Here is a 27,042-nt window from a genome sequence, read left to right as displayed (position 1 = left end):
TGTGACACGCATCGGAGAAAACACACGTGTCTGTGAATTAAAAGGAATTTCTATACTCACCCTCTCCAGCGCTGCTATCCCTGCTGCTGCTGTCACTTGTTCCCGAACCCCGCTCATTATGCTCATCGCATATTCACTCCACTGTGGGCTTGAAGCAGCAGCGCCAGGGACAGGTGAGCAGAAAGTTTCCGTTCTCCATGTGTTATCACAGATAGCACATGGAGAACACATGCGTGCCATAAACACGGCACACGGAGGGCAATACGCACCGGTAAAAACGTGCGTGATTTTCACGGATGTGTGAAAGAGGCCTCAAGAAGTGCTTTTGCTTAGGAGAACCTTGGCGAGTGCACCAGCATATTAAAGACATTGTGTACACACACCCTTAGGCCTCTTTCACACGTCCGTGTCTCCGGTACGTGTTTGGTCCGTTTCCTCACGTACTGGAGACACGGGCACACGTAGACCCATTAAAATCAATGGGTCTGGGCTCTCGTGCGTGTTCTGCCATGGACCGTGTGTACGTGTGGAGCATACGTGTGTCCATGTGCTCCACACGTAGACATGTCTGTTTTTTCTCCGGCATCACGGGTGTCACACGAAACGCAAATGGACCACACGGAGATGTTCCGTGTGACACGCGCCAGAGAAAACACACGTGTTTGAGAAAAAAAAAAAATTTACTCACCTTCTCCAGCCATCCTGTCTCTGCCGCTGCTGTCACTTGCTTCTGACCGCCACTCATTATGCTCATTGCATATTCTCTTCACTGCGGCCGGAAGCAGCAGCAGCGGGGAGTCGGCAGGACCGGAGACCAAAGATCAGCACCACGGACAGGAACGCCAGGGACAGGTGAGCAGAAAGTTCCCATTCTCTGTGTGTTATCTGTGATAAACACGGCTCATGCAGGGCAATACGCACCTTTGACACGTCCGTAAAAAACGTGCGTGTTTTTTACGAACGTGTGAAAGAGGCCTTAGGTCTCTTTCCCACGTCCATGCAAAACACACTCGTTTGCACAATCCGTGGTGAAGGTGCGTATGTGTGCGTGTCCGCGTGTGTGTTCAGCGTGTGCTGTCAGTGTGACATCCATGTAACATCAGCATAGCTCACAGACGATTAATTTGTATACTTATCTGTCCATGGTGCTGCTGTCTCTGGTGCTGCTGTCTCTGGCGCTGCTGTCTCTGGCGCTGCTGCTGCTTCCGGTCCGCGGTGCAGTGTATATGCAATGAGCATAATGAGCGGGGGTCAGAAGCAAGTGACAGCAGTGCTGGGGACATCAGCGGTAGAGACAGTTGAGTATAGAAAAGCATTTTATTTCACAGGCACGTGTTTTCTGTGGTACGTGTCACACTGATGTCACACGGAGCACTTCAGTTTGCAGGCCGTGTAACACCCGTGCTGCCGAAGAAAAATGGACCTGTCGCCGTGTGGAGCACACAGTCACACGTATGCTCGAAACAGACACACGTCCGTGAACAAAAACACGCAAGTGTACACACGCCTACTGATTTTAATGGGTCTACGTGTGCCTGTGTTTCCGGTATGTAGGAAAACGGACGTCACACTATCATATTCTCTCCATCCTAGAAATAAAGTCTGATTATGTTAATCAGACTCTGATCAGTTTTTCTAGGATGTGGAGAGAAAAAAAAGTTTCTCCATCTTGTCAGTCTATGAAAATAGAACCACGCTCAGAAGACATTTGTTTGCAGTGTGATTTTTTTCCACGGCCCTATAGATGTTAATGGGTGGGTGCCATCTGCTGTGATTTTTTCACAAGCCCAATCGGTCACTGAAAAAAATTATATATCTGCACTTCCCCATTCAATAACATTGGTGCTAGTGTGATCCATTTTTTTCAAAGGATAGCGCTGTGATTAAAAATACGGTCATGTGCACGTCCCCTTACTATGAATTGCCCAGGTTTTGCATTAAGATTCTTTTCCGCAGGATTTTCACAGGTATAAAATGTACAATAAATATGTTTCACAGGTTAAAATCAAAACACTAAAGTTTTATAAATGCATTTTTGACCGCATGATGAAAAAGTCTTATGTTTATTTACCATATAGAAAAAGATGGTAGGAGGCGAGTCCTGCCCCCTGCACAGGTGTATGTGTGATCAGCAATGTGAGCTATGTGAGGCCACAGGTGTTTCCGCCTCTACACAGGTACAACAGAGGCCGCCCAGGGAGCTCCACACTCCTAGGACCTGCACTCCACCAGTGAGCTGGGCTCTGCTACATCGGATAATTGCTCTCTGTGATTAACCATGCACATCTGCATCCCTGTCACAGAAAACCTTGTGGACAACCTGGGCGGATGTTATGTGGTGAAGTATCTGGATTTCTGCTTTTACCTTTTCAAACCTGTTTAGACTGAGTGTATTTTCATATTTACAAATGTTTATATTACAAAACTATATTCTGAACCTCTATTGCCAAAATACCTCCATTAACCAAATGTAAAGTTTTGAGGGTTTTTTTTTTTGTTTTTTTTTTCCTGCATTAATCTGCTTTGATACTCTTTGACATGTAGCAGAGGGATTCTGCATTAATGCATCACAAAACGTGTCCTGTGCGACTTGTGGTTCTGTTGCACTTTTTGTTCCTTTTTCCACTTTCCAATGCAACAAAAACTCCCCAAAAATCTAAACCCCTTGTTAATAGCTTTTTCAGATGAGTATTATGTCCAGATGCCCTGATTAAAATTGGATTTCTGTGATGAGTTTCACAATTATTCATACTTATCTGTGTGTGTGGTTTTTTTTTTTTTTTTTTTTTTCACATTGACCGTCAGACTTTGTAATAAATTGTAGTCTGCACTAGTCTCTTCTGTTCGGAAGTCCATTTCTCCCTCCTCATCCCTCCCCCCAACAAGAAGAGGATCCCACACAATTATCCATATTGTATCCTGGGTGTAAAATGAATGACCATAATGACATGACCATACCTCAAATCTCCTTCTTTGGAGGGATTGTGGCCCTCCTACCTCCTCTGCCTCTATTTGGCTGCACAGGTTACACTGATTTTTTTTTTTTTTTTTTTTTTTTTTTTTTTTTTGTGTGTGTATATATTATATTATATTATTATATTATATTTTTCTCGCTTTATATTATGACAGTCCAAACAAAATTGATTTTTTTTTTTTCTGCCTGATAAGTGGATTATCAATTTGTTAGGTGACTAGCAACCTGTTTTATACCACTGACACAGTAAGGAGTAAAGATGACCTATTGCCATGTCAAGTGTCCAGGTGTTTTTTTTTTTTTGTTTTTTTTTTGTTGTGGAGGGGGATGAAAACTATAGAATTTAATGGGAATAGGAACTCTAGATCTCTGGAATCTTAAATTTTGATTTTTTTTTTTTTTTTTTTTTTCTTTTCCCGAGTCGTAATGTTGTCAGTTCAGGTCATTAAACCAGTGGTCAGGACTGGACAAATCTGCTGTATTATGCTCCAGTGACTGTCATTTAGCTAAAATGTGGGGAAAAAGATGTGGCAGTTTCGAAGCAATATCAGCTACACAAACCACTGATTATGAAATGTCTTTCTGATTAGATTAATTCTATAACTTTCTGGGCTGGCTTTCTTTATGGAGATGATCCATCACCATGGTGGTATCTGATCCAAGTAGTAACAAGAAATGGTTAAATGGTCATGATCCAATCTGATAGGTTCATTTAAATTTAGGGCCCAATCACTATAACTAGTATCAGGACAGGGGCTTCAAGTAGCTGCAAAAAAAAAAAAAAAAAAGTCTGCTCGCCTCTTCCAAGTGGTTGGACAGGATCCTCCTGTCCCTCAGTGTTTGCTTTCCGCTGTCACATTTTTTGATATAGACACGGAATGAGGAAACTGAACACAGAGCACTGGTGGTGCTGAGCGTCTCTCCAGTGACCACGCGCTTCACAGTATGGATGGGGGTTTTCCATATGAGGTCAATGAAGGCTGTTTTGTTGTGGGTTTTTTTTCTAAACTTCTCAGTAATGGAGTCCATGTAAATGCATCCTACATTATGTATAAAGGAAATAAACTAATTTGTAGGGTTTGTAGCGTGTAATCCCTAAATGGTGAACCAGGATTCTGATCTAGGGATATAAAGTGTGTGTGTGTGTGTGTGTGTGTGTGTGTGTGTGTGTGTGTGTGTGTGTGTACTATGGTGGGGCGCTTTTAGTTCGGCACTGTGGTTATTACCGCCAGTCTTCTCCTGTACAGGGTACCATTACTAGTGCACCTAATACGGTCCTTCTAATTTCAGCTTTATTCTGTATACCTGGAGGGTTTCATATTTTTCAAAGCGCGATACAGAGATCTCCACTCCTGGGATGAACAGGTAGGTACTGATTGTGCGAATAAGGCACCGTTCACATGGCTGTTTAATTTGTGTTCCATCCATACAGCTAGAAACATATTATGGGATTGTTGATAAAACACAAGATTACATGTTTGGTTTATAAAAAAAATAAAAATAAATATACTGATGAGATGAGTAACAGGGGCCTAAAAAGGCTTTGTTGATTAAAAATATTGTAACATAAAATGATGTATCAAGACTGGTACATAGTAATAGCATAGTGAGTGCAATAAATTATTTACCTGGACCATTTAGAAAGCGTAATAAGCAACCTCATCCATGGGCTAATGATCCACTTAACATATGTTATCAGTTATGGCTCATAAATGCCATCAAATAAAATTGTCACTATTGCCGTATTGTCAAAACCCACATGGCTAACCCATAACTTCCTGATTTCAGCCTTTGTGCACCTTACAAGCGCAAATAACTATACACATGTCCATTTGTGCCTGTTTACTGGTCTGTTTTATGCGGGCTGACCACTAAGTATATGTGACGCCCTGGGCAAGCCAGGGGTCACAGGTCATCACACCACCGCATCCTACACCCCAGTTAGGAACATCAAAGCTAACCCAAAATCCTTGTTGCCTACCTCCAGGGGCTGATGTTCACACCAGGGGGTGGGCCAGGTGGTTGGCTCCGCCCACCGAGGAGTTCACAGCTCTGGAGGCGGGAAGAACCGGCAGATAAGCTAGGGAAGTGAAGGAGTAAACAGCTAAGATGAGTTAAGGTAGTGAAGTGAAGGAAGTAAAGTGGAAAAGGAGGAAAGTAAGAGTGGTGATAGTAAGACAGCCTGAAGTGGGTCCAGCTGTGTGCAGGACAGAGTCAGCAAGGTCAGCAACGGCGGTGATTGTCCGGAGGGGTGACCATTTGGAAGTTCCTGGAAGGACCGCGGACGGGTGGTGGCCCGGTGGTCTGGAGCAGTGTACAAAGGACAGTCAGCACCAGGGCAGGGGCCTCTCGGACCCCGGCAAGACTAGGAGTCGCCATAATATGCCAAATCAGTCAGTGAAGGGGACGTCTGTCTCCCAACAACCAAGTCCCGATTGAAGGCAACAGCCCAACCATTACAGTAGAGACACCGCCAGGGCACCAGTTTCTAAGGGCCAGCGCCTGCGGGCAAAGAGTAGAGCTCCTCCGGTCTAGCTTGAAGCCGGGGAGCGGGTTACCGGTGGGAACCCATCGAGACCATCAACAACATTAGGTGCAGGAAAAGGGACATCACCGTCACCTACTGGGGAAAGCAAGTGCAGCCGTCCGTGGGAACCGTCTTTCCAGCCGTGTGTTTTACCGAGAACTGTGTCCACGTCTCAGGCTGAGTGAGTACCACAGTGCCGCAAGGCACAGCGCTGCCCCCCGCGTCCCTGCGCCCACCAAGCCCTGCATCTACCCACCTCAATACTGGGCCGCGGGATCACCAACCCCTACCCACGGAGGGGCAACACAACAACTTGCTGCTTCACACAATCACTCCCGGGATCCCCACACCGAGCAGCGGTGGTGCTAACAAATCACCACAACTGTGGGTGGCGTCACGGACAATAGACTATATGCCAAAACCCAATCCCCTTTCACTCACGGGCGAGGAGCACCGCTCAAGAACCCCCGGGATCCGGCCCACCGCTCGAGCCACCACTGAGCAGCAGCAGCAGCCGGACCCGAGCAGAGGGGTGAGCGCAATGCTAACACCCTCCTCCCCGCCCGCGACATATAGGTACAGAATGACTGCTAATATGCTCTGTCCCTATACTATATCATAGCACAGATCTAACAGGAATGAGCTCCTTTCTTACCAGACCATCTAAATGCCCCATTTCTTACAGCTATGTGTCCTTCTGAGATGTTAGCATTTCTGCAATTGCCTGAAATAAGTCTACTAAAACTTCTCAACTATTGCTTAAAGGGGTTGTCCACTACTTTTTACATTGATGACCTAGCCTAAGGATAAGGTATCAATGTCTGATCAGGAGTCTGACACCCTGCGTCCCCGTCAATCAGCTGTTTGCACTCACAGTAGCAGGCATCTGGAAATGTTTAGTTTTGGATCTGCTCAGTCTTCGTATAGTGGCATTGGCCAGGTACTGCACATCCGCCTCCCATTCTAAACAATAGACTGATGGGCAGTACCCGTCTGCGGCTCAAGCTATGCCGTGAGCGTGAGCAGTGTCATGCAACTGCAATCCGATCTTGCGATTTGATCACAGCTGCGGAGGAGGAGTGAATAATCTCTCAATCTCCTCCATTGTCGCACCCATAGACTTGTATGGCTGCGAATGATCTGAGACCCGCAGACAGTTGCAGCATGCTGCGGTAATACTGCCCCCCACCTACTCTCCCCATCTGATTAGATGGAACAGTGACGTGGGGCCCACCACAATAGAGAGCAAGTCATGGAATCGGATGGATTGATGGATAAACCAGGGTGGGTGTTTATTTACAGGGGGCTACAAACGCAAGGCAGAGAAGGGGGGGGGCAGTGAGCGATGGTAAGACGGGAAACTGCCCACAGTACAAGATTATGCTCCTTAGCTGCAGCGACTAGCCAAGTTGCCGCAACTATAACATACAACATAAATTTAACAGCAGTACAGAGATATGGGTGTATGTTAAACAATCCTGCTCTATGCTAACCGGTCTCCCTTAAAGAGACTGTGCGGATACCGCACTCTGACTGCGGAGTCTGGTTCCCTCACCGCTGCACTTGGACGTGCACTCACGGCACTGTCCGCCGGAACGGTCCGCTCTGAGGCTTGATGGTGCGGTGGTACACACTTCGCTGGGATAGAACGATAACGCTCTTTTCTTCCCTCAATTCACCAACCTGCTGGGCACATCCAGGTGACGTCTTGTAACAGGCCGGGTACAGACTTTCTCCAGCGTGTCCCTCCTTCTTCGTGGTTGTGGTTGTTGTGGTGTGTGGTTTTTTTTTTTTGTTTTTTTTTTTTTTCCTTAGGGCAAACCTTTCAACACCAAACAGCAGAGGGGATGCGGGCCATTCCATTATGTTAATCAGGAGAGCCCCTTCTCTTCAAGCCACAGGACAACAAGTCTTAAAGTCACAGTAAAACATCATCCTTAGAGGCTGCACTCCCCTACGTAGGGATGAGAAAAAAAGTGCAGATCTGAGCTGCATCGTTGTCTTACACGGGGCCGAGTCCAATGGGAGATATTCTCGCATTGCCTTAGACTGGAAATAGAGATTTCTCATACTGCACTACAAAACGTGACCATATCCTGCAAAGGAAGGTTGCAGTGCAAAACGGAAAGGATCAGGGGAGCTCAGATATTATAGAGATATATATCAGATTATATTACATTTTTTTTTTTTTAATTGGGAGCTAGCGTTCTTGCAGCCTGACATGACCTGTCACATGCACAGGTTTCTGTGCGCTATGATGAACTGATAATACAGGTTTTCGTTTTTATTTTACAAGCATTTTGATAAACAACATTCTGGAATGTAGGGCAATATGTGCAAGCCTGGGTGAGGGAGAGCTGGATACACAGTACCCCAGGGAAAATCCCCAGATAAGCTGGTTAGTAATGCTCTACCAACAGATGAGAATGAAACCTAAATTATCTGCTAACATGGGTCAGAGCTTTATTTTTCCCCAATTATGGAAATATAAACTTGTTTAATAAAACTGTTAGAGAAAATCACATGCATGCATGTGTAAACCTTTACAAACCCTACATGTATGTATGTCATAGCTGAAGTGTTGGCACCCTGGAGATTTGTCCAGAAAATGAAATTTATTCCATAAAATATTGCAATTACACAGGTTTTGTCTTATATACATGGTTTTTATTTCCTCTGTGTGTATTGGTACAACACAAAAAAGAAACGGGCAAATTGGCCATAGCTTCACACAACCCCAAAAATGGGCTGGATGTAACTGGCACCTTTCCAATATTGTGAGCAAACAACTTTGTTACAAGCCTGTGTTGCTCATTCAAACTCACCTGTGGCAAGTAATAGGTGTGGGCAATATGAAAATCACACCTGAAACCAGATAAAAAGGGGAGAAGTTGCCTAAATATTTGCAGTGTCACACGGAGCATGGAGAAGAGAACGATCTTTGAACTTGAGAACCAAAAATGTAAAAAAAAAATATAAATCTCCAGAGAACGTGAGGAATCTTTGTTCATGGTGCACAACGTAATCCAGAAGTCTACAACCCAGGGCACTGTAGCCAATCTCCCTGGATGTGTGCGGCAGAGAAGAATTGAAGTGTTTCAACTTGGGAAGTCCGTATTGTGCACAAGCTGCCCCAATCAAGTTGCAAAAAAAAAAAAAAAAAAGTCAAGCTGTCCTGCTGGCTCAGGGTGCATCAGTGTCGGCAAGAACTATACGTCCACATTTGAATGAAATATGACGCTATGGCAGGAGACCCAGGACAAGGAACATCCCACTGATCTCCAAAGGGTGTGCAACATTAAGTTGAGGGTGTGAACAGTTTTGTCCAAAGTGTGTGTGTGTGTGTGTGTGTGTTTTTTAACTCCTACAGGCGGGAAATTTGCTGTTTAAGTACCTTGAGATTATATACATAGCTAGCAATAAAGTTACAAATGGGTTTTCATGGTATTCACTTATGTAGAAAGTGTAACAGATGTGAATTGATTTGAATTACAGATCCGTGGTATATTTAGAAACCGGATACCAACGTTTCCCCCAAAATTTTATCTGGCAATGACTAAAAATATGGCTGAAGAAAGGAGAATATTGCTGAAGCAGTACTTGCGAGACGGTAAAGTCACTTGGTTTTTTTGATTATTGTGAATATTTCTAAAGATTATCTGTAGGGTTGCACCAGTCTTTAAATATTTTGATACTCAAAGGTACTGAAAATTGCATTAAAAAATTTTACGTCAGAAAAGTAACAAAAGGAAATCGGCGCTCCAAGGAATAATCCAGCATGCTTAGAAAATGTTGAAACATTGGCTCCTTGGTGAATATACCCACTGTAACCTTTTTCATTTCTTTAGTTCTGCCTCTTTCTTACAATGTATTGTATGTATATTTAATCCATTGATGGTTTAATATATGATGTATTTTATTTAATGATGAATATATTAGTGCCAACTTGGATAAAGGTGGTGTCACACACAGCGACAACGACGTCGCTGCTACGTCACCATTTTCTGTGACGTTGCAGCGACGTCCCATCGCTGTGTGTGACATCCAGCAACGACCTGGCCCCTGCTGTGAGGTCTCCGGTCGTTGCTGAATGTCCAGCTTCATTTTTTGGTCGTCGCTCTCCCGCTGTGAAGCACATATCTCTGTGTGTGACAGCAAGAGAGCGACGAAATGAAGCGAGCAGGGAGCAGGAGCCGGTGTCTGGCAGCTGCAGTAAGCTGTAACCAAGGGAAGACCTTTCCCTGGTTACCCGATATTTACCTTCGTTACCAGCGTCCGCTCTTGCTGCCAGTGCCGGCTCCCTGCTCTCTGCACATGTAGCTGCAGTACACATCAGGTAATTAACCCGATGTGTACTGTAGCTAGGAGTGTAGGGAGCCAGCGCTAAGCGCGGCTCCCTGCTCTCTGCACAGCGTCGTTATGATTTCTGCGGTGTTTGACAGCTAAGCAGCGATCATAACAGCGACTTACAAGGTCGCTGTTACGTCACCGAAAATGGTGACGTAACCGACGTCGTTGTCGCTATGTGTGAACCCAGCTTTAGATACAGAAGATTAGCATTTATTATACTTCAATATGTGATGCCCTGGTAAACCCAGGTAGTCAGTTAGGCCCCCGCATAACACCTTACCTCACCTAGGTAACATACAGCTGACCTGAAACCCTAGTCACCCCCCCCCCCCACCCCTTAGGGCAATACCACCAGTGGGTGGGACCAGGTGGTTAGGAAACACCCACCTAGGGGTCTAGACAGCTCGGGGCGGGACAACAAGCAGACAAGTTTGTAGTTTTAAGTGGAGAGGAGTGAGGGCTGAAGCTAGGGGGTAGCTCCAGCAGAGGAAGTTCAAGTTGAACGGTGCCAGGGTTGGAGCCCTGGCGCCTTGGCTAGGAGGCAGACTGTCACCATCAGCAGGAGACGGGAAGACTGCTCAGCAGATCCAAGGTGGATCAGGACAGGGTTGTAGCCTGCCGGTACAGACACTGAGAACTGACCCGGAAACCGTAGCACAGAGGGGGTACTCTGACCCGGAAGCCAGGACTGAAACCAGCGGGCTAGCTAATTAACCGATTGAGGCCAGGATTATAGGTCCTGTCCCACCCAAAGTCCCTAATAGAAGACAACAGCCCACCGATGATAGTCTGCCACTGCCAGGGCCCATAGATCCCACGGGCCAGCGTCTGCGGGCACAGCTCCTTAGGCCACATCCAGCCGGGAGCGGACTCCTGAGTTCCAGACCAGGCAGTACACCATTCACAAAACTAGTGCAGAGGAAAAGGACAGCGACCACCAGCCTGGGGGAGGGGGGGCACCTGAATGCAACCGGCCGCGGCGGCCGGCCACCAGCACCTTGGTTTACCAAGACTTGTGTGATTCATTTACCGTGACTAACCAAACCTCCCCCTGCCTGCTCAGGGGTGCCGGCCCTTGCCATCGCTATACCCTGCACAATGACACTGGGTCCCGGGGCCACCATCCCTACCCACGGAGGGGCTAACATCCAGCTGCCACTAAATCTCCCCCGGGTGCACCATAACAGCAGTGGTGGTGTCCCACCTCACCACACACTGTGGGTGGAATCACGAACTTAATGCGGCCTAGCCCGTACATCTACTTCCTCCCTTTTTATTCGGCTTGTCTGTGAGACCCCCCCCCCTACTTTCCTTCTGACCCTTTCAAAAAATTGAGTAAAATTACTGAAAAGGAAGTAGTAAAATGTATGTGTGGTTAAAAAAAAAAGTGAAAGTAAAGTGAAATAGTGTAAGTGAACTTCTATATGGGCTTTAAATGTCTTGGTTAGAGTTGAGCGAGTATCTAACTATTCGTACTCTCTATACTCATAACGAGTAAGGTCTAATACTCGGGTATTTATTCTGAATAACATGTGCAATGCAAAAATGAAAAGCTCACAATGTAATGAGTAACCTGAATTTTGCACTATTCGCTATGAGTAGCGAATAGTACGGCATTCAGGTTACTTGTTACTTTGAGAGTTTTTCCCCATTGACTTGCATTGCACACGCTATTCGGAATGAATACGCGAGTATTAGACAGTACTCATTATGAGTATAGCGAGTACGAATAGTTAGATACCCTTAACTTTAGTTTTGGTGCCAGTAAACTTTTATGCTATGTTCCCGCAGTGAGCTTTAGGCCGCTTTCACATGTCAGTGTCTCCGGTACATGTTTGGTCCGTTTCCTCACGTACCGGAGACACTGGCGCACACAGACTCATTAAAATCAATAAGTCGGCGCTCACGTGCATGTTCTGCCATGGACTGTGTACGTGTGGAGCATACATGTGCTCCACACGTCAACATGTCAATTTTTCTCTGGCATCACGTGTGTCACACGGAATGCAAACGGACCACACGGAGGTGTTCAGTGTGACATGCGCCGGAGAAAACACACACGTGTTTGAGAAAAAAAAAATTTACTCCCCTTCTCCAGCCCTCCTGTCTCTGCCACTGCTGTCACTTGCTTCCGACCACCGCTCATTGAATATTCACTTCACTGTGGCTGGAAGCTGCAGCAGCGGGGAGTCGGCAGGACCCGAGATGGAAGATCAACCCCACGGACAGCGAAGCCAGGGACAGGTGAGTAGAAAGTTCCCGTTCTTAGTGTGTTGTCACGGATAACACACGGCTCACGGAGGCCATTACGCAGTTTGACACGTCCGTGGAAAAACATGCATTGTTTTTCACGGACGTGTGAAAGAGGCCTTAGGTGCATTTTTGACGCTGCGTGTTTTCAATGTATAAACCAAAACGGCGTCTTGCATTTCTAACAGTGGATGGTATTTCTTTAAATCTCCTGCCCACTGTGCTTCTTTATGCTGGGAAATGTGACCTGTGATTCGAGTATACTTACATTTTCAGTTCAGATTTTCCTCAGACTTTCATTAAATGCAGAAACTCCACAGGTAAAAGCCACACGAGTGATTGTGGGGTGTTTTTTTTTTTTTTTTTTTTTTTGTGACTTTCATTGGAAGGGGGATAAAAAAAAATAACAAAACACTTAGGCTATGTCCGCACTTTCCGTTTCCACCTGCTTTTCAGCTGCTTTTTTATGTCCTTTTTGAACTGCAGCATTTTCATGCCAAAAGGCATGCTTTTTGATTTTTCCAGCAAAGTCTATGGAAAATGGGGATTTCTAGTGCGCACTTTGAATTTCCAAACACTGTTTAATTTGCATATTTTTTGGCAAAAAACATGCATTGAAAGAAGCAGCATGTCAATTGTTTTTGCCATTTTGGCTGCGTTCTACACCCATTGAAATCAATGAATTGTAGAAAATGTGAAGCAGTGCACTTGCATTATTGCGATCCACATGTGTTTTTTTTTTTTTTTGTTTTTTTTAACATAACAAAGGCAGGTCTTTCCTCCATTCGGTCGGTCTGTCATTCGGTCTGTCTCTATCTCTCTGTCCATGTCGGTCTCTCTCTCCCACCCACTCTCTCATACTCTCCAATCCACGATCACCGGCGGTGCTGCACGGCATTCACACTGTGCTGGCTTCTTCTCTTTTGAAAATGCCGGCCGCTCATTAATCAATCACGTATTCCCTGCTTCCCCCGCCCACCGGCGCCTATGATCGATTGCAGTCAGACACGCCCCCCACGCTGTGACAGCTGTCTCACTGCAACCAATCACAGCCGCCGGAGGGCGTGTCTATATCGAGCAGTAACAAAAAATAAATTAAAGAAAAAACGACGTGCGGTCCCCCCCCCCCCCATTTGGATACCAGCCAGAGTAAAGCCACACGGCTGAAGGCTGGTAATCTCAGGATGGGGAGCTCCCCAGCCTAACAATATCAGCCAACAGCTGCCCGAAATTGCCGCATGCATTAGATGCGACAGTCCCAGAATTTTACCGGCTCATCCCGAATTGCCCTGGTGCGGTGGCAAACTGGGTAATAAGGAGTTAATGCCCATAGCTGCCACTAAGTCCTAGGTTAATCATGGCAGGCGTCTCCCTGAGATACCTTCCATGATGAACCTGTAAGTTAAAGTAAATAAACACACACATCCAAAAAATCATTTATTTGTAATGAAAGACAAAAAAACACACCCTCTTTCACCACTTTATTAATCTTCAAAAAGACCTCCAGGTCCGACGTAATCCATGCAATGTCCCACGACTCCTCCAGCTCTGCTACATTGGAAGCTGACAGGAGCGGCAGAAGAACACCGCCACTCCTGTGAGCTCCATGCAGCAACTGAAGGGAGTCTCGCAATCAGCTGTGCTGTCACAGAGGTTACTCGCGTCCACCGCTCTCCGGTGGACGACTGCAGTTGTGGCCGGGAGTGACGGCACAGCTGATCACGCAGCTCACTGCAGTCACTCAAAGGATTTGCAATCACAGGTGAGTCCTTCACGTGTGACCGCAAATCAAGCCGTGGCACACGCACAGAGCCGCATGACCACAATGATGTCAGGTGAAGTTCATCAGAGTTCATTCTGATCGCGCGGCACTGTCCCGCAGCCAGCCATGACAGTGACAGTGCGGCCCCACTCTGCTCTGCAGCATCCCCATAGACTTGCAGCAGAGCAGAGTGGGTGCGTACTGTGAAAAATGATGCTTTTCCCACTCTGTCTATGGCAGAGAAAGCATCCAGAACGCATTAATTCTCCAGGAATGTCCGCACTTTGCGTTCTGCCAAATGCATCTCAGAACGCAGCTTTTTCGGCTGCCTTCTGAGACGCACACGCAGTGACTTGCACGCTGCAGAATTGAACTGCCAAGTGCGGACATAGCCTTAAGGATGTCAGCTTTGTCTGATGCTAAATACCAGGAAGTTTCAAATACAAAGCAGCTTAATTTAAAGTGACATACCAAGAAGGAAGTTTAAAAAAAAAAAAAAAAAAAAATTAAAAAATAAATAAAAGCGAGTTACCTAATTTGCATAATGGGAGTAGAAATTGTGATAAAAATCTGCAATATATAATGTTATAGATGTATAATATTGCGCACCAAAAGCTCATTGTGCAAATGTAGCTTTATTTAATTGTGGGTTTCCTAAAGAGTGCTCATAGTATTACTCAAATCCATCTAACCTGGATTATATAATTTTATATATATTTATTTTTTTTTATACGCTTTAATTATCTGTTCTGATCTCTCTGGTGTTCCCATTCTGTTACATGGATGAGACCAGGTCTTGTCAGTTTTTGATTTATTTATTTTTTTTCCCCTTTCCATATGTGAAATGCATTTACTATTTGATATATATGTGGATTGTGGCCCGTTCTGTATTTGACTTTTTGTTTTTGTTTGTTTGTTTGTGTTTTTTTTTTTTGTTTTTCTTTCTTCAGTTTGCTCCGATCCTACGGTTTCCAGCAGTGAAGTTTTCATCGCAGGTGTCAGTAAATTCCAGATGGTAAGCTATGAAGACTTTCTTGGCCATGTACTTTAGAGTGCAGGTCAGCTGAATGCTCATCCAACCATCAGTTAATCCTCCCGATTTCTCAAGCCCATAGGCACTTGGCTGAGCATGTGTTCTCGCAGGGAAAGCGGAATTGGCTGCTGCTAGATACCGTTGTCAATGGCTTATCTTGTCATAAAGTCTACCCTATTCAATACTTCCATACTCTATCTGCCATTTGGATTGCGAATTTGGGACCCTTCAAGGCCTACAAATTATACTAAATACTGTGGTGTTTAAATTTAATTATATTTTATTTATTTTTATTTTATTTTTTTTTTATTTATTTATTTTTTTTTAATAAAGGAAACCGCTGGGATGCCATCTAGAGATGTGAACCTCAAAGTTTATTTGCCGGATGGCAGGATAATTGAGCTACAGTCAAAGACTTCTGACACTGCGGAGAGAGTGCTAGAGGTAATTACATTTTTTTTATCTTTCAAAGTTCTTACACCTCACCGTCCATCTTGATTAGATCATGTACTGTTATGACTTGCTCATGCCTTACAATTGAATCGCGCATCTGCGGCTCCAATCGGCTGGTGGTGCACTCCCAAGGCCCATAATTGCATGATGGGTGAAATGCAGGATTAAGGTTTGATAATCTGTGGGCGTCATCTGTCCTAATACAGTGAATAAGATGCCAATCACTACAGCATTGGGGGTGGTCATGGCCTTGTAAAGTCCACACAATAGTACAGATGACTTTTTGTATGGGGGGGTACTGTTAAATTTTATTGAACTCTTTAGTGGTGTGATTTGAAGTGCAAGGATTTTGCAAAGTTTTTTTTTTTTGTTTTTTTTTTTTTTTTTATGCATAACATGAGACCATTGACATATTGGGTTTGCATCAGTCTTGTATAGTTATGGAAATATCCCAACTAACAAGATGCAAATTTTGCAGTGACTTGGGCCATTTACACAATTTTGGAAAAGATTTAATGTGACAATGTGCTGCCATGCTAAAAAATGAAGTGGCATAATCTGCATCAAACGTAAGGAGTGTCAGATTTTTATGTGGCCACACTAAAGAATTAGTGCACACATTACGTCATTCTTAATTTATATGCTGACCCTTATTGATCAAGCTGAATGTGTGCTGCTTTTACAGACGTCGTTGAATAAAATGAATGTATCCAGAGAGCTTGTGGAGTATTTCAGCCTGTTCATTACACGTAGAGACACTAATGGCACCTTCTTAGGTAGGTTCTTATGTTTTTGTCTTTTGAAATCGTATGCAGCTAAAATGGAAGATAAAGAAAACAGTTTGGGGCTGATATTCTCAGGCTGGGAAGCCCCATGGTTATTGGGCTCTCCCCAGCCTAAAAAAAGGCAGCCCACAGCCACCTTAGAATTGTTGCACCCATTTGATGTGCTTTACAAAGCTCATCCAGCTTGCCTCTGCTTTTAGGGTAATTTAATGGTTACATGACAGCTGTCATTTTAATTGCTGCAGAAGACTGCATAATGAATGCAGGTGTTTTTTTTTTTTTTTGTTTAAAAAAGCCGATTTCTTGTCCTCTGGCTGCTGCCCCCACCATAGAGTGGGAGCTGCATCCAGAATGCAGGAATAATTGACATGCTGCTTTTATGAACGCATGGATTTGGGTCAAAATTTTAGCACCCAAATCGTTGCGTTCATAAAAGCATTGTGCATGAGACGTGCGCACAATCTTCATTGTGCAGTGGACGCAAGACACATGCATTTATGCTGCAGTACAATACGCAGCGTAAATGCGTGTTGTCCCATGAATGGGAACAACGTGTTGTATATATTTCTTGCATTGCATATTTTTCCTCCTATCAGGAAATTCCTTATTGTTACTATGATTTAGACTGTATGAAGTTTGCCCCTATGTTCCTCCCTTAGTTGGCTTCTGTATAGAATGCTCCTCCCTTTCTTCCTCAGTTTAGTCTAGAGAGGAACCATTGCTGAACACATGTCTACAACCCTGTACAGATTATTCCTTTTCACCTGCCTATACTTTGTACTTAATACAAGATTCTAGAAGAAAACTACAGCGTTTCTCCTTGTCTTCCTACAAGTAGTTTTAACTCAGCCCAAAAATTATCTGATGCTTTGAAGAGTGAGTACAATCATACAGTTATCTAAGGGACTGATAATTAGAGCTGTTGGGATTCACAGCTTCTAGGAAGAGACAGAATAGCGTGAGAACGCAATGTGTGCATGAGCCCTGACTAAAAAGCCTTAGTAGTAGCAAATAATTTTACAATGGAAATTGTCAACATGGCGGGGAAACGTCTGTATCCGAATTGTGTTTTGGTGGTGATAGACTTCAGGTCCCTGTTTTCACGTGCCTATATTCCAGGAACACCCAAAATATCTCAGGGTAGCGGTAACCATTCAGGGTGAGATTACACATCTACAGTTTCAGGCCCTCCCCTTTGGGCTATCAATGGCCACCAAGGTGTTCACAAAGTTGGTGGCAGAAATGTCAACACACATCAGAGAAATGTTCTATTCATTCTAAATTTTGACTACTTCTTGATTGTGGTAAGAACAAAATCGGACTGCGCAAACTCAGTCTGCCAGTTCAGGGATTATTTAATCTCCCTGGGCGGGTTGATAAATACAGGAAACTCAAATCTAGCCCCAAAGAGAGAACAAGTCTTCATAGGCATCCTGTTGGACTCCACGTGCCAAAAATCGTTCCTTCCAGAGGTGACGAAAACAAGGCTACAGAAGCTGGTGGAAAAAAAAATAGCCAAACCTGCTACCACTCTGAGGAAAGCAGACATGGCATCTTTAACATCATGCATCTCAGTGGTTTCATGGGCACATGTCAATTTCCGAAGATTTCAGTGGGAAATCTTAGGGGAGAATCCCTGCGGTAGTTGCTGATGAAAAGCAACCTCTCCTCAGGCATCCCATGGGACATAGGATTTTTTCTTAAGGTTATTACAACAGATGCAAATTTCTTGTGGGGTGCTCAAATTGGAGGGGCAATGGTCTCGGGACTTAAAAGTGGTGTCAGCAAACCTGAGAGAATTGTCAGCCACACGACTTGACCTCAGCGGAGCCATTCTAGAGTTGGTGGGCCATCATATCAAAGTCTTGTAAGAGAATATTATGGTGGTCACCTTTTGTAAACAAATAGGGGGGCACAAAATCCAGGCAGCTCATGTCAGTAGCGGCAGAGAGAGTAACCTTAGCCGAAGAATTTCCTAGCTCTCAGCAATGTTTCTGATAGGGAAGAAAAATATAAAAGCGGATTTTCTTCGCACTCATCACATAGATAAGGATGACTGGTCTCTGAATCCAGAGATACTCAAAAGGATTGCTCTGAGATGGGGCAGGCCGGTAACTGATCAGTTTGCCAAATCGGAAAGTCAGGACATTTTTTCCTAAATCCAAGAGACTTATCCCAGGGGGTAGATGCCCTGCTCTAAAATTGGCCCAAGGGGACTGGTTTATGCCATCTGCCAATTTCCCTTATCCCATCAGTCCTTAGTAAAATTTGGATGGACCAGGTGGAAGCAATTGTGATAGCCCCCTTCAAGCCCAGAAGATTCTGCTTCACCTGATGTCCCGGGAGGGACATCCAGAGTCCCCCAGATTTATTGGCTCAGGGTTCCTTTCAGCATCCCAATCTAAAAGTTTGCACCTAAGAGTTGCCACTCAAACACCATGCTGTTAAGGGCCAAGGGGTTTTGGTTTTCGGAGAACTTACTTTCTATTAAAAAGGTGGCTATTAGGAAGGAAGTCGCTACTAACATCTATGATAGGGTGTGGAGGAACTTTTTAGAATTTTCAGACCCTCTGCAGAATGGGTCCGTTCCATGGATGGCAATCCTGGAATTCTTACAGAAGTGTCAGGAGATTGGATTGAGTTTAAGTACACTTAAAGTCCACATCTCTGCACAGGGTGTCATCTTTGATTGTAAAGTGGCAGATCACCCTTGGATAGTAAGGTTTGTTAGGGCAGTGGGTCAGTCTCCCTGGCCTTGCCAAAACAATCTCCTTCACCCCCCCCTCCCCAAACTGGATCTGAATTTAGTACAGAAAGCTTTGAGGGCCCTATTTGAACCCATACCTGAGTGCACGGTTAGGAAGTTAACCCTTAACACTGCACTTCTGATAGCTCACATCTGCTAGGAGAATAGGGGAATTACAGACCCTCTCAATCAGCCCTTCACTCAGATTCTCGCAGAGTGATTCTTAGACCTCACCAGGCTTTTTTGCTAAAAGTCTGTTCCACAGGTCCCGGGAGATAATACTGCCCTCCTTCTGTGAAAACCCTACGAATGATAGAGAAGGAATTCCACACGTTAGATGACAGGAGATGCCTTTTGCCTAGATTTCTTAAAACCTTTAGTGGCCTAAAGGTGGTGGTGGGAGTGATAATTGGGTGTGTGGTCACATTCTAACACATGACCGATCATGCTGCGTCAGGGTACACTAACTGAGCCGATGACTTCATGAAATTCACCTGTCACAGCTGGTGGTTCCCGTGGTACTCCAGCTGTGGCCTCTAGGTGAACTCTGAGACCTCAACTCTAGAGCTGATCGAACGGCCAATAATCCGGGGCCGGCGGATCACTAACAGATTTAAAAAATAATCCGATCCGGAATCCGGTGCCCATATAAGTCAATGGGGACCAGAATCCGGAGGGTTAAAACATTTTTGGAGGGGTTAGGAGCGAGTGCGGCATACTAACCGAGGCGCTGTCATGGCGGCACACTATTTCCGGGTCACGCTGTTACCTTCCAGAGCCGACCATTCACTATTCATGTTTCCCCGCCCACCGGAGCGTGTTGGTTGCAGTTAGACACGCCCCCATCCTGAGTGGCAGCGTGTCAGCTAACTGCAACCAATCACAGGCGGCAGGACGGCCGGTGGGCGAGGAAAGCAGTGCACTGTCGGTCACGGTGGTAAACACACTCGGCAGCACAGTTATAGCGCTCGGCTGCAGCCCCAGCCTTCGCGCTGTATCTGTGCTGTGTATCCAGTGCCCGAAGTCACATGTGCGAGGCTGCCATGGCAGACTTGTGTGAGCCCCTCGCACGTGTGATTCCGGTGAAAGTAAAAAAAAAAAGTGCGGTCCCCCTTAATCTTCACATCCAGCCAAGATAACGCCGGCTGGGGGCTGGTATATCCTCAGCCTGCAGCCGTCCGGTATGTCGCATCTGTTAGATGCGACATACTGGTGTGCGATACCGGCTCTTCCCGCTGGCGTGATGCAGTGCCAGTCGGGTTAATAGCGGCACACGGCTGCTACTAAACCCTAGGTTTCTGTGATGGTACAGGCGTCTATCAGATACCTGCATCACACAAACCTGTAAGTGACAGTAAATAATCACACACAGAGAAATCCTTTATTTGAAATAAAGTACAAAAGACTTGTGGCGCCCCAGGACCTGGTCGCCACAACAGCATTGCCCTCCCAAAAGGGTTAATGCTGAGCCTGGAGGTAGTTGGGAGGTCCATTGGCCAGCAAGTTTAACATCCAACGCAGTTCTCCCTCCGGCCAGCAGGGGGAGCTCTGAACCTGGAATTCCAGGGAGCCTTCCTCAAGTCTGACCAGAGGGAGGAAGTAGTGTTCATTCTGTAGAGAGAGGTGCTAGTGTCGCGGGCGGGGAGGAGGGTGTCAGCACACTACGCTCACCCCTTCTGCTCGGGTCCGGCGGCTGCTGCTCAGTGGTGGTTCGAGCTGTGGGCCGGATCCCGGGGGTTCTCGAGCGGCACTCCTCGCCCGTGAGTGAAAGAGGGGTTGTTGGGTGTGGAGATAGTTTATTGTCTGTGACGCCACCCACGGTTGTGGTGATTTCGCCACCGCTGCTCAATATGGGGATCCCAGGGATGGTGATGCGGAGCAGCCAGGTGTTACGTTGCCCCTCCGTGGGTAGGGGTTGGTGATCCCGGGGCCCAGTGATGAGATGAGATGCAGGGCCTGGTGGGCGCAGGGACGCGGGGGCAGCGCTGTGCCTTGCGGCACTGTGGTACTCACTCAGCCTGAGACGTTGACACAGTTTTACGGTAAACCACACGGCTGGAAAGACTGTTCCCACGGACGGCTGCACTTGCTCTCCCAGTAGGTAACGGTGATGTCCCTCTGACCTGCACCTAATGTTTCTAAGTTGGTAGCGATGGGTTCCCACCGGTAACCCGCTCCCCGGCTTCAAGCTGGACCGGAGGAGCTCTACTTTGCCCGCAGACGGTGGCCCTGAGGAACTGGTGCAGTGGCGGTGTTCCTCCTTAATGGTTGGACTGTTGCCTTCAATCGGGACATGGTGGTTGGGGGATCGACGTCCCCTTCACTGACGGATTCGGCAAATTATGGCGACTCCTAGCCTTGCCGGGGTCCGAGAGGCCCCTGCCCTGGTGCTGACTGCCCTTTGCACGCTGCTCCAGACCGCCGGGTCACTACCCGTCCGCGGTCCTTCCAGGAACTCCCGAACAGTCACCCCTCTGGACAGTCACCGTCGTTGCTGACCTTGCTGACCCGGTCCTGCACACAGCTGGACCAACTTCAGGCTTTCCACTCTTTCTTTCCTGTCACCACTCTTGCTTTCCTCCTTTACCACTTTAATTCCCTACTTGTTTACTCCTCCACTTAGCTCCTCACTCAAGCCCTGCCTGGGCTAATCTGCCTGGTTTCTCCCGCCTCCAGAGCTGTGAACTCCTCGGTGGGCGGAGCCAACCGCCTGGCCCACCCCCTGGTGTGAATCATCAGCCTCTGGAGAAAGGCAACAAGGATTTCTGGTTAGCTTTGGTGTTCCTGACTGGTATGTAGGGTGTGGTGGTGTGATGACCTGTGACCCCTGGCTTGCCCAGGGCGTCACACTAGTGAGCAGACGCAGAGTGAGTTGTCCTGTGGATCTGGGGCCTAGAGCTAGAGTAGCTTGGCCCAGGGAAGCAGGAGCAGCAGAGAGGCACAGAAGAGACTCGGACATCTGAGTCTGTGGCCACCAGGGCTTAAAATACCCCTGGTAGCCGAATCCGAAGGGCAGGAGAGCTGCAAGCACCTGGCCCATATACATCCCGAACATACAGCTGCAGCATCAGGGCCCGGTGTGGACTCCAGCAGAGAAGCACCAGAGAGGGCCTGCGCAGCCTGCTGGAGAGGGACGTACCATCGGTCCCAGCAACAAAGAGGGCCATTGCTGGATTCAGAGAAGCAGGGTCCTATCATAACAAAGAAAAGCACAGGAGTAGGCCTCATGCTCAGCTGGTCAGAAAGATCACCCCAAATACTTCCAGGCCGACCGGATCCCCATCACCACCTGTAACTGTCTCCCAGGACTGGACTGTTCCCAAAGTAAGAGAAAAAGGTAAAGAGACTGTTGTTTGTGCCTGGTTCCTTCCTTGCCTGTCGGCCCTGCACAGTGTTAGCCACACAACACCATAGACTTTCACGAGCACTAACAGTGTCCCCGGGGCTCCGCTCCACCTGTGGGGAGCAGTACCACCATTGCTGCTATATCATCACCCCGGAGGCCTCACACAACAGCGGCGGCTTAATAGCCGCATACCACAGGTGACGTCACGAACACCAACTTTACTCATCAAGCCACATACTCTACTGACACCCACCAGGGCCACGGAGCCGGGCCCAGCCACCACTGACTACCACCGGACTAGTCCGGCCCGGCACCGGGTGTCCCATAGCCCTGGGGTGGGCGAGTCACACTCCTCCTTCACCACTTTATTCAGCCCCAAAGAAACCCTGCAGCTCCGACGTAATCCACAGGACAAGTCCCGCGGCGACACATGCGGCTCTGCTACATCTCAGAGCGAGCAGCCATAGAGCACAGCCGCCCGCTCTGAGTGCAGCCCATTACTGAACCTAAGCGATGATCATGGAAGAGACTGTCACAGGCTGGGGGCGAGTCAGCCAGGAACCAATCGCAGCTGAGAGGACGGCCAGTGGGCTGGGAAAGCACGGAAAGCTGTGTGACTGTGTGCACAGGAAGTGAAAGCGCGACCCGGAAGAAAGTGTGCCGCTATGACAGTCTGGTAAGTATGTAACGCTCATTTATTGTTTTTTAACATTTTTATTAATTGCCGATTCCGGATCGTGCAGCCGGAATCCCGCGCCCGGGTCCGGGCCGGGGATAACGCTGAAACCGCGCGGATCCGGACTTTTACAGTCCGGGTCCGCTAAGCACTACTCAACTCAGGTGGAGTCAATACCGGATAACCAGGATAGGCCATTTCTGCACGTTGACTATTTGGTTAGATGTATCTGTGCCGCCCCCGCGTCAGCAGCCGGGCTGCTCCAATCCGTATCCTCGGTGGCTCGAGGGATCTCCGGACCCGGAGGTCATGCAGCCACTCGAATAAAAGGGATGGTATTTACAGGGAATGATGTGGAAAGTTCGTGACTCCACCCATGGTGTGTGGTAAGGTGGAGTACCACCGCTGCAGTTGGGAGTACCCGGTGGTGATGGTGTGGGCAGCTAGGTGTTTAACCCCTCCATGGGTAGGGGGGATGCCCCGGGACTTGGTGATGGTGATTTGATTAGCTTGTTCTTGGCAACACCAAAGGTCAGGGACCCGTAACCAAGAAGGAGTTGGATACTGTGCAGAAGGGCAGATTTCACAATACCCTGTGACGACCTGATAGGCCAGGGCGTCACATCACCCCCCCCCTCCCTTGGATAAACGTAGCTCGTCCCCGAGCTACAGGACATCAGAGGTTTATTTTTCAAACTGTAGAAAAAGGTAAGGAAAGTTAACATTTTTATTCACATACATCCCTTATCAGGGAGGCTAGACACTTAAAACGTTACTAAACATTTTTAAAGAGTTCATCTCCTCAACAGTGGGACGCTACTGGTTTCAGTGGTAGCGGAGACTAAACCTGCTCCGTTGCAGCCTCTATTCACGACAGTCCAGTCCCAATGTCCCAGATCCTATTAACCTGCCACCCAAACAACCTGACCCTCTGCATACCTATGGTGGGTCCGTGACCAGGTTAAGGTCCTGGGTGTTGTTAGATGACTCTGGTGGGCACAGGAGGTGCAACTATATACAATACACAAGTTTGTGTTGGTCATGCCAGTTGTGTGTGTGTGTGTGTGTGTGTTAGCTGGTTGCAAATCAGGTAACTTCTCCGTTCATTAAAACCCTTATTGACTATGCATTTATTTGCTAGCATTTTCTATATTGAAAATAACAAACTGTGAAAATACCGATACCTAACAGTTCTATGGCATCGTTAAACTTTTTTTTTTTTATTTTATTTTTTAGCATTTTAACACTCTTCTCTGTACCTCTGTGGAGGCTGACCAAAGTTAGCACGGGTCGACCTCCTTAACTCTGGACCCTCATCCCCTTCTGGTAGCATGGCAACACTCTCTACAGGTTCCTCGCCCTCAGTGCTAGGTGTTGCTGATGGGACCCTACGTGTGCGTGGCAAGGGTACAGGTGCTACTCTAGGTGCTGGAGTGGGTGCAGTGTCAGTAAGCCTTTCCTGTTCTGGTTCTTCCACGGGTTGTGGGAATGTTAACACAGGGATGACTACTACTGCTCCATTCTGCATAGGCCAATCTGCTGGGAAAATCACCTAGAATGATACGAATCATTCTTTTTCTTCCTTCCACCACTTGAGGCTGGGGCTGAGGTTTATCTACCACTTTTAAGGGTTCTGGGCACTTCAGATGGTCTCGGGATCCCGTAGCTGTGGTCCTTCCTTGATCCTTGCTGATTAGGCAGGTCTTTTGGTTATCAAAGTTGGATGGCTGTACCACATATGGCTCATTTTCCCACTGATCATCTAACTTGTGCAGCTTTCTCTTTAACTCCATCTCGCCGGTGGTGAAGGGGGTTGCTTTTGCTTGTTTCTTGCCGTCCCGGGGTTTATTCCAACTCTGCAACGCACATCTGAATCTGTACTGGATCTTGCGACAAGTCCCAATCCTCTCCGGGTGCGTAGGCTTCAGGCAATTCAACCTCCATCTCCAAATCCACTGGAAGTCTTCCAGGCCGAGCTCTCATCAGGTAAACTGGGGTGCACTTGGTGGATCCTACCGGAATATTGTTGTAGATGTCTACCAGGTCTGGCAGTTTTTCAGGCCACTGGTTATGCTCCTCAAGAGGAAGGGTTTTCAGCAGATTGATCATCAGGTGGTTCATCTTTTCGCACATCACATTCGTCTGTGCATGATGGGGTGTGGTACGTATCTTCTTGCACCCGTACAGATTATTATTATTATTATTATTATTATTTATTTATAAAGCACCATTAGTTCCATGGTGCTGTACATGAGAAGTGGGTTACATACAAAATGCATATACAAGTTACAGTAGACAGACTAGTACAGAGGGAAGAGGGCCCTGCCCTTGCGGGCTTACATTCTATAGGATTATGGGGAGGAGACAGTAGGTGGGGTGTAGATGGGGCGGCAGCTCCGCACGGTGGACATCTCTTTGATACTGAATTATTGATAGGTCAAATAATATCTGGGATCACTCCTATCTTTTGATTATGATCCCTATCTAATCACACATTCTTCAGTCATATCACATTGGTATCACACTACACCAGGCGTCTATGGAGTCTCTCATTCCTAGCCAGTAGAAGAGACGTCTCGGCAACATCTCCCAGCTTCTTGCATCAAAAGTGCCCGGCTCCATCATGGTATGCTTCTAGCACCACTGGGACATACGCCCAGGGTACCACGATCTGGCAGATCCTCTCGTGGGTCTTAGGATTGGTTAAGCTCCTGCATAGCTTGCCTTGGTGAAGATAAAGCAGACTCCGGTCTTGCCACAATTTTTTAGCCTCGGCGCCTGGTTGAAGACTGGCATAAGCTCTAGCCAGCAACCCTTTGACTAATTTGATTGCAGGGTCCCTGTCCTGGGCTTCCTGCCAGCCATGGTGAGGCAAGGGGTCACTGGCCATTTCTTGTTGATGGGCACATGGTCGAGGTCGCTCCAGACGGGGGCTGATGGAACGCAGGCAATTCAACTTGTTTAAGGTAATCTTCATCCCTCCCATCGAACAGATGGAGCATCCTGGACAGCGCATCTGCGTTGGTGTTCTTGCGACCAGCCCTGTATTTTATAACAGTCATAATTTACTAACCTTGTGACCCAGCGTTGTTCCAAGGCTCTCAGCTTTGCTGTATCCAGATGAGTCAACGGATTGTCAGTGTACACCGTGAACTTGGCAGCAGCAAGGTAATGCCTGAACCTCTGTCACTGCCCATAAAAGTGCCAGGAACTCCAGCTTGAAGGAGCTATAATTCTCCGGGTTACTCTCCGTGGGCCTCACTTCTGACTGGCGTAGGCCATCACCTTCTCCTTGCCCTTCTGCACCGCTGACAGGATGGCCCCAAGCCCCACATTACTGGCATCCGTTTACAGTACGAACGGGAGACTGTAATCGGGATAGGCCAGGATTTCGTCCCCGGTCAGGACAGACTTCATCTGTTCAAAGGAATCCTCTTGCTCCTTACCCCACCAGAAGGTCCTGCAAGGGGATTGCAATCTGTGTACCCCTTGACGAACCTCCGGTAGTACCCCATCAGGCCCAGGAACTGCTGCACTTCTCTGACAGTAGTGGGCATTGGCCAGTTCTGCATAGCTGTGATATTCTCGGTCCGGTGCCACACCTTCGGCACTCGCCACATGCCCCAAGTATTGTACCTTCGGCTTCAGCATGTGACATTTGGACGGCTTGAGCTTCATCCCGTATTTGGACAGGGCGTCAAATCTTTTAGGTGCTCCAGATGTGCTTTGTATGTCTTGGAGTAGACAATGTCGTCCAGATACAGCAAGACTGTTTCAAAGTTGCAGTGACCCAAACTGCACTCCATCAGCCTCTGGAACGTCCCCGGTGCATTGCACAGCCCGAATGGCATGCTGTTGAACTCGCATAAGCCCATCGGGGTAGCAAACGCGGTCTTCTCCCGGTCCTCCTCGGCGACTGCCAACTGTCAGCACCCACTGGTGAGATCAAGGGTAGAAAAGTAAGTAGCAGACTTCAAGGCGGCTAACTATTCCTCAATTCGGGGCAAAGGGTAGGCGTCCTTGTGTGGGATTTTGTTAATCTGTCAGTAGTCTACACACCTCCTCATGGTACCATCTTGGGTAGTGCGACTTCCTCCTCCCCACAATGCAACACTCGCACGGGCACTCCCCTTCTGGATG

The 27,042-nt window shown here is 47.1% G+C and overlaps 1 protein-coding gene across 1 annotated transcript in view; it reads left to right on the top strand.

Annotated features, from left to right (window-relative positions):
* The first annotated feature begins 2,262 nt into the window (after nucleotides 1-2,262).
* Nucleotides 2,263-27,042, top strand: part of SNX31 (sorting nexin 31) — a 77,533-nt gene continuing 52,753 nt past the window's right edge. Inside the window, exons 1-6 of the mRNA XM_075316238.1 lie at nucleotides 2,263-2,338; nucleotides 4,265-4,339; nucleotides 8,997-9,111; nucleotides 14,814-14,878; nucleotides 15,230-15,383; nucleotides 16,012-16,125. Coding sequence (XP_075172353.1) covers nucleotides 2,279-2,338; nucleotides 4,265-4,339; nucleotides 8,997-9,111; nucleotides 14,814-14,878; nucleotides 15,230-15,383; nucleotides 16,012-16,125 — 583 coding nt within the window. The 5' untranslated portion in view covers nucleotides 2,263-2,278. The remainder of the gene's footprint in view (nucleotides 2,339-4,264; nucleotides 4,340-8,996; nucleotides 9,112-14,813; nucleotides 14,879-15,229; nucleotides 15,384-16,011; nucleotides 16,126-27,042) is intronic.

This window comes from Anomaloglossus baeobatrachus, chromosome 6 (genome assembly GCF_048569485.1).
Source record: "Anomaloglossus baeobatrachus isolate aAnoBae1 chromosome 6, aAnoBae1.hap1, whole genome shotgun sequence".
In the NCBI taxonomy this organism is placed as follows: domain Eukaryota; kingdom Metazoa; phylum Chordata; class Amphibia; order Anura; family Aromobatidae; genus Anomaloglossus; species Anomaloglossus baeobatrachus.
This window is presented reverse-complemented; position numbering and strand designations above follow the sequence as displayed.